The following is a 6929-nucleotide window of genomic DNA, read 5'->3' as shown; positions in this document are numbered from 1 at the left end:
GATTCCTATGGTAGTTTTCAGACCCAAAGTGACTGCGAAAAAATAAGATACATATATTTTTAAGAACCACAAAGCACCTCTTTCGTCGATTTCGCCTTTACAAATTTTGGCCTTTGCGAAAACAAAAGGGTTGGGGGTGGGGTTAACCAGTTCCACTCGGCAAAGAACCTCGAGATTAAAAAAAAAGAAAGAAAGAAAAGTAAAATTTGGCGGTGAGAGTTTGGGGGTCCGGAGGAAGAGCGTAGTTTTCAACCTTGCTTGAGAGAGGACGCAGCCGCTTGCATTTTCTAAAACAAAACAAATTCCGAAATGGGGCAAAAAGTAGCCCCAAAGTAAAACTGTCCACAATGAATTGGAGTTTCTCACAGAGGAAATCGCACCCAATAATAGGACCCAATCTGAGAAAAAAGGGTGGGGGCGGAGAGGTCGGGCGGAGGGAGTTGTTAACTGCGCCGCACAATGGCATTAATGAGATTAACCCGAGCAATTAGGACGCCCGCCCAGCTCCGCGGGCCCGCCGCGGGGCCGCTGAATGGGAAAGATTAGGTTAATTTCATTAATTTGCCTAAAGCCCCCCCCACCCAAAGGCACAGAAAGGGCCAAATCTGGTTCTGTTTGTCATCTGCATATTACCAGGAACTAAATCCAGGATGACGTCGACTCAGTATAAAACCAACAAGAGGTTCAGCTGGTCTAAACTCCGTCCTACCCGCGGGTTGAGTTCAGCGAACGCTGCAGCGAGGGGAGGGGGAGGAGGGAGAGCGGACGCAGGGGGCGGGGAGGGGCGCGGGGCTGCGCGCTCGCCCGCGCTCTCTTTCGGTTTGGTCCGCCGCTGGAGGAGAGTGGACCCCCCCACTTTGAGGCTTTTTCCCCGGCGCCTCCCCGCCGCCCCCCGGTCTCGGCGCGGGGCTCGGGGATGCCCGCCAGCATGTTCAGCATCGACAACATCCTGGCCGCTCGGCCGCGCTGCAAAGACTCGGTGCTGCCAGTGGCGCCCAGCGCCGCGGCTCCGGTTGTCTTCCCGGCCCTGCACGGGGATTCGCTCTACGGCGCCGGCGGCGGCGCCTCCTCGGACTATGGCGCCTTCTATCCGCGCCCCGTGGCCCCCGGCGGCGCAGGCCTCCCGGCCGCGGTCGGCGGCTCCCGCCTCGGCTACAACAACTACTTCTACGGGCAGCTGCACGTGCAGGCGGCGCCCGTGGGCCCGGCCTGCTGCGGGGCCGTGCCGCCGCTGGGTGCCCAGCAGTGCTCCTGCGTCCCGACGCCCCCAGGTAGGGTCTCGCTCGCGCCGGCCTTCTAGCCGCGGTCCTCGGTCCCTGGGCCGTGGGTGGGCGGTGGCGCTGGCTTTTCCCATTTTTGCACTAACTTTTCTCTTTGCGTACGTATGAAACCCCCCTTCCCTTTTCTTAGCCGATCGGGCACGGGGGTTTGTACACTTGCTGCAAACTGAAGACTAGAGTTAGAGGAAACTGTAACTTAGTGGCGGCGTGGGGAGACTAGGCTTTTGGGATTCCCAAACTGGCTTTCGGAGTGTGCGGATGCTCTAGCACGCTTCCCCCAATTCCTTGCATTTTCGATTTCCGCGCACCCCCAATTGCCAGCACCCCGTAGCAGAGGATTTTCTAGTGGGAGTGGGTCACGGGGAGGGCGGGCGGGCCGGCTGGCGGTGTGCGCAGTGGCGGCAAGGGAGCCGGCCGACCGTGCGTCCTCCTCTGTCGCAGGCTACGAGGGCCCCGGCTCGGTGCTGGTGTCCCCGGTCCCGCACCAGATGCTGCCCTACATGAACGTGGGCACGCTGTCGCGCACCGAGCTGCAACTCCTCAACCAGCTGCACTGCCGGCGGAAGCGGCGGCACCGCACCATCTTCACCGACGAGCAGCTGGAAGCGCTGGAGAACCTCTTCCAGGAGACCAAGTACCCAGACGTGGGCACCCGCGAGCAGCTGGCCCGGAAGGTGCACCTCCGCGAGGAGAAAGTGGAGGTGGGCGCGCCTGCCGGCCCTTCCCGGCGAGATAGGGCCCCCGCCGAGTGAGCTCGGCGCTGCAGCCGGGCTCTGCTCGGGTCTCCCTGAACTTTGCGTCCCGCGGCGGCCCTGAGGCTGCTGGAGGGCGCTTTAGGCCCAGGAAGTTGCATGGAAACGCGGAAGCGGGAGCGACTCTCGCGTCCTTTTGTGGGCGTGCGCGCGGGGTCCCCGGCTTCCGAGCCCACGCCGGCGTCACCCTCGGCCACCGAGGGCCTCGGGGTGCCCGCGCCGCTGTGTGTGTGGGGGGAAGCGCCTTTGATCTTAACTGTGGTTTTGTCCTCCGTTGCGCAACAGGTCTGGTTTAAAAACCGCCGTGCCAAATGGAGGCGGCAGAAGCGGTCCTCGTCGGAGGAGTCGGAAAACGCCGAGAAGTGGAACAAGACGTCGTCCAAGGCGTCGCCTGAAAAGAGGGAAGAGGAAGGTAAAAGCGATTTGGACTCGGACAGCTGACGGCCCCGGGCCGGCTGTGGCTCTTGCCTAACTCGAAGGACTTGCACAGACAGACGATGCTACTTTCTTGCACACGCGCTGCCTTGCGGGAGGGGGTCGAGAAAGAGGAAAGAGAAGCTGTAAATAGTGTACAGAGCCGGGAGGACCGGCGCCTAGGGTCCGGGTCGCGCCGGGGCTCGGAGCCCCGAAGTCCGAGGCCGCCGGCGCCTCGCTCCCCACCGTAGTATTTATAGTTAAGTTAACGGTGACAATACAATAAAGTGATGGCGGTGTAGACGGGCCACATTCTGTATTTCGTACCCACCTCCCCCACCCCCATCTGAGGCCCAAAAAAGAAACTTGCTTAGTCTTGTAGCTTGGCAAGAAAAATCGGGCAGCTCTGACCTGTCCCGGATAAAAGGAAAAGAAAAAGAAACTCGGGGCATGACTCCCTCACAGGATGGGTGTCCTGCTTTAAAATCCATGTCTCTAGCTCTCCAGGAAGAGGCAGAGAGGGGTTTTGCAGGCCTGCCGGGGGTGGGTAGCATTGCCCACGAGAGAGGGGACAGCATGGGCTTCCTATTCCCCCTCTCCCCGTGGGGGAGAACCCGGACTTTTTTCCTCCTGGCTGCCAATGGGAAACCACAGCGGGAAAGCAGGATCCGCCAGGGAGCTGGGCGATCCTGGGAGGCTCTCCAGACTGGCTCAGCCTGTCCCTGTTCCCACGAAATCCCCAGACCTAAGGCTTCCAGTCCTAGGGTGGAATTAGGTGGCGGACCTGCCTCTTTCCTGATGTTTTTTCTGGATCTTTCGTGGCCGCTCTGCTGCTGCTGCCGCCCTTCTTCCTGCGCACTGGGCAGCGTCACCTGCCCAGGCTCCTGTCCTGCTGGGCAGGCTCCTGCTGGGCACGGCTCCTGTCCTGCCTGGCGTCTCTAAGCTGAGAGTCCCAGGGCCCACTGGGGACGTCAGCCAGTGCTGGGCCCGTGGTGCATTAGCCCAGGCATTTGGGGTGGCCGGGTCTGCACCCTGAGTTCTGCCGGCCAACCGGGTATTAGAACTGGGTATTAGAGTGCAGGGTGGTCGCTGAGGCACTTAGAGGTGGGAGTGCTGACACCTTTGGCTTTCTCCCCTGACCATCTTCCCTGTGCATTAGTTGGGGCTGGAGGAAGAGCGTCCCCAGAGTGCAGCTGGTGGGCTGGTCAGCAGCTTGTGAGGGACTGGAGAGGCAGAGAAGCTTCCCGGTGCTGGTGCTGGCTGAGCTGAGTGCTTGGGACAGGGATCAAGACAGGAGCATGCATATTGTATGGCTCCCCAGACCAGGGGCCAGGGCCGGGGGTGGGTGGAGACCAAAGGCCAGCAGGAATGAGTTTTTAATGCTTCAACTTTATTGATCTTACAATAAATCCATTTTATAGATAAGGAAGCTAAGGCTCGGAGAGCTGCCAGGGTCCCAGGGTCGGCGGATGTGTGTGTGCTCCCCTGGGGAGCAATGAGCTCTTTCTGCCTTTTCGGGTGCCTGGAGTATTTGGTGTAAGGACCCTCCAGGGGAGGTCTGTGCATCCCGGCTGTGGAACACAGTACGTGCAGAAGAAGGGGTTTTTATGGGAGGCGGTATTTTTTTCCCCACAGCGTTTTCACGTTTAAAAGGTAAAAGTGACTCCTGGAGTGGGTGAAGGGACACTTAAGTACGGAGTGACTCCCAGTTACAACCTTTTTAATAAGGAGTATCCCCTAGATGGAAGCAGGAGACAGCTGTTTCAAGGCCAGGTGCCTAGGGGGTCAAGGTCACCTTGGCTCATGTGTGACCTTGAGGAAATTACTGACCCTCTTTGGCTTTGCACCTTCTGGGACTGTAAAATGGGCACAGTCCTAATATCTGCTTCCCGGGGTTGGTGTGGACAGAAAGGGTACTAAGTCCTGTTGAGTAACAGCTGGCATGGGGGAATCCTTCAACGTGGCTACCTGTTTTTTTAAAAATAATGTTATGATTTATATTGTATCAGACCCAGCACTTCAAGATTTATGTACATTCTCACCTTTCAAAAACTCTGAGGTGGGGAGTTTTCACCATTTTACAGAGGAGAAAATGAAGTTTCAGAAAAGTTAAATACTTTAACGACGTTCAGCTTTAGAAAATAATCATCTTTGGGCATCTTTGATATAAGACCAAGTAGGCAGGCTCATAGCGGAGGAGCCTGATGGGGCTCGATCCCATAATGCCGGGATCACGCCCTGAGCCGAAGGCAGACACTTAACCGCTGTGCCACCCAGGCGCCCCAAGACCAAGTAGGTCTTATATCATAATTGGAAACGTTTCCGCAAATACCAGTTCTGGTGAGAAATATTCAGAGGCTGTTAAATTAATTTCTGATGAATGTTGCGATGGCCATTAAATCTCTTCCTTAGACCCCAGACTTCCATGGTGAGGAAGCCTTGCCTGCCCTGCACCCATCCTCAGTCATTGCTGTTCCTAGGTGCTGTTCTCTGTCCCACTGGAGAGGGGTGAGCCTGCAGGAGGGGCCGGGAAGAGCTCTGACTTCTGCCCTTCCTCCTGTCTAGAACATTCTAGAACATAGGACCTAAGTGGGCAGCATCATTCCACCATGAAACATTTGACATTCCAATTCCAGAACTTCATAAACTCCTGTGTCACTTTGTCTGTGACTAGCCCTTGGACTCCCTATAAACAGGGATCTTCATTTTTTTTTAATGATCTGCAGTTGTTTAATCTGGGGCGGTGTCCATGTCAGGTGACAGGGAGAGAGGGATTGCAGGAGGAGTAGGTTTCAGGCATCTTCCCCCCAGAGCACCCGGTGAAAAGAAAAGCCAGGACAAATGGGGTGTGCAAGGGGCAGCGGGGGAGGAGCCAGGGAGCTCCTCCCAGCTTGGGCCCCAGGCAGATGTGAGGTGGCAGGACAAAGGCTGTCTATATCTCCATGCTGGCGGATCCTGCACAGTGCTTCACCCTAGGCCCAGCTCACTGGAAACAAACATAAAAAACATCTGGAACGAAGAGGGAAATGTCAGGATGGTCTAATTATATATAGTTCACCCACTTTTTCTGCATTCCCCAAGCAGCTGTGGGGCTCAGACTTTTCTCTTAGCCTGGCCACTGGAATCAGGGAGGGACAGATAGTGTCATGGAGCAGAAGGGACTTGGCCTTCATGAGCTGTATTTGGGCCTTGTAATTGTCTTTGAGAATTGGATCACGGGTGTGTATGCATGTTGAAAGGGGCAAGGCAGAAGGCAGGTGACTACCTGAATGGCCTGTCGCCTGTACAGCACCGCCCCCCCATGAAGGTGTCTTCCCTTTTGGACAGTTCAGCAAACTGAGGCACAAGGTTAACACAAGGGGCCAAAATGAGAATGTCATCTTTAAGGGACAAGGCATAAATCAGGCTGCCTCACTGCACTGAGAGTGTCTCTGTGTGGTGATGCAACTGTGTATAAAAGTTCCCCAGCAGCAAATGATCACAGGAGTGAATGCATTTGCCCCCGGGGAACATAGGAATTAATCTGCCCTAAAATGCCAGAAAGATTCTGACAAGGAAGAATAATGACAAAGCCCCTCGCAGGAGTCTAGCACTTTCCACCGTAGAGCCCTTCCACATACATCTCAGGCTCTCTGGAGGGGAGAATCACAGCCCATTTTGCAGATGGAAAGTAGAGGCTCAGACTAAATGCCTTGCCCGGAATGCATAGTAAATGGCACAGCAGGTCCCCAAAACCCCAGACCTGAGCAGACTCTGCCACACACCTCCTCGGGTGGTAGCAAGGTCTGAGGTAATGGCTTCCAGCTGCCACAGGTCACCTGGGCCAAGGAGGGCCCTGGCTGCAGGAAGCTGACAAGTACGGAGAATGGAGTGTGTGGGGGAAGAGACGGGATTCTCGGGGTTCTGGATATGCTACACAGCAGGCATGTTCTCACCATTATTGCCGTGAGCTGTGCGCATGCATGGTGGGGCAAATGGGCCTGCAAATAATTGCTTTATAAATTGCACCCCTGGAGTGTACATTTCAATGACTGTTCTCGAATCAAGATGCCTTTTAACTGACTTTTGAACTTTGAGCTCATGTCTTAAGCCTCGTCTGAAGGACCTGGTTTTAATGGGTATGTGTGAGATCGAAGCTGGTAGATCCCTTCCATTTCTTTCTGTGTATGGGGGGGGGCTCAGCTGGAAGCTGGGAGGTAGGGATCACAGGGTACTTTTTGTGACTCATACGGGGTTTTAAGTGACTCAAGTAAAATTGTTCAGGCATCAAGACCCCCACCCAGGGATCTCTAGTCAGGTCCCCCAAATTCACTTTCCCTTATTCGTGCAAACTGCAAATGCTGGCCTCCACCTTAAGGAAGATGGAATTCCAGCCTGGGGAGGGCAGGGTGACAGTGGTGTGGCAAGGGGATGACTAGGTGGCTGGTACAGGTGTGCCTCTGGATGGGGCCACGTCCTCATCAAATGACCCAGGAGAGGTTCC

General features: G+C 55.8%; 1 protein-coding gene across 1 annotated transcript; it reads left to right on the top strand.

Annotated features, from left to right (window-relative positions):
* Nucleotides 1-765: 765 nt before the first annotated feature.
* Nucleotides 766-4591, top strand: GSC (goosecoid homeobox). The gene is made up of 3 exons (XM_002920486.4): nucleotides 766-1271; nucleotides 1722-1981; nucleotides 2318-4591. Exons 1-3 carry the CDS (start codon nucleotides 917-919, stop codon nucleotides 2471-2473), a joined length of 771 nt encoding a protein of 256 aa, XP_002920532.4. The 5' UTR covers nucleotides 766-916; the 3' UTR covers nucleotides 2474-4591.
* The last annotated feature ends 2338 nt before the right edge of the window (nucleotides 4592-6929 follow it).

This window comes from Ailuropoda melanoleuca, chromosome 14, assembly GCF_002007445.2.
Source record: "Ailuropoda melanoleuca isolate Jingjing chromosome 14, ASM200744v2, whole genome shotgun sequence".
NCBI classification, from domain to species: Eukaryota; Metazoa; Chordata; class Mammalia; order Carnivora; family Ursidae; genus Ailuropoda; species Ailuropoda melanoleuca.
Note: the sequence above shows the minus strand (reverse complement) of the source record. Positions and strands in the feature narration are given on the sequence as shown.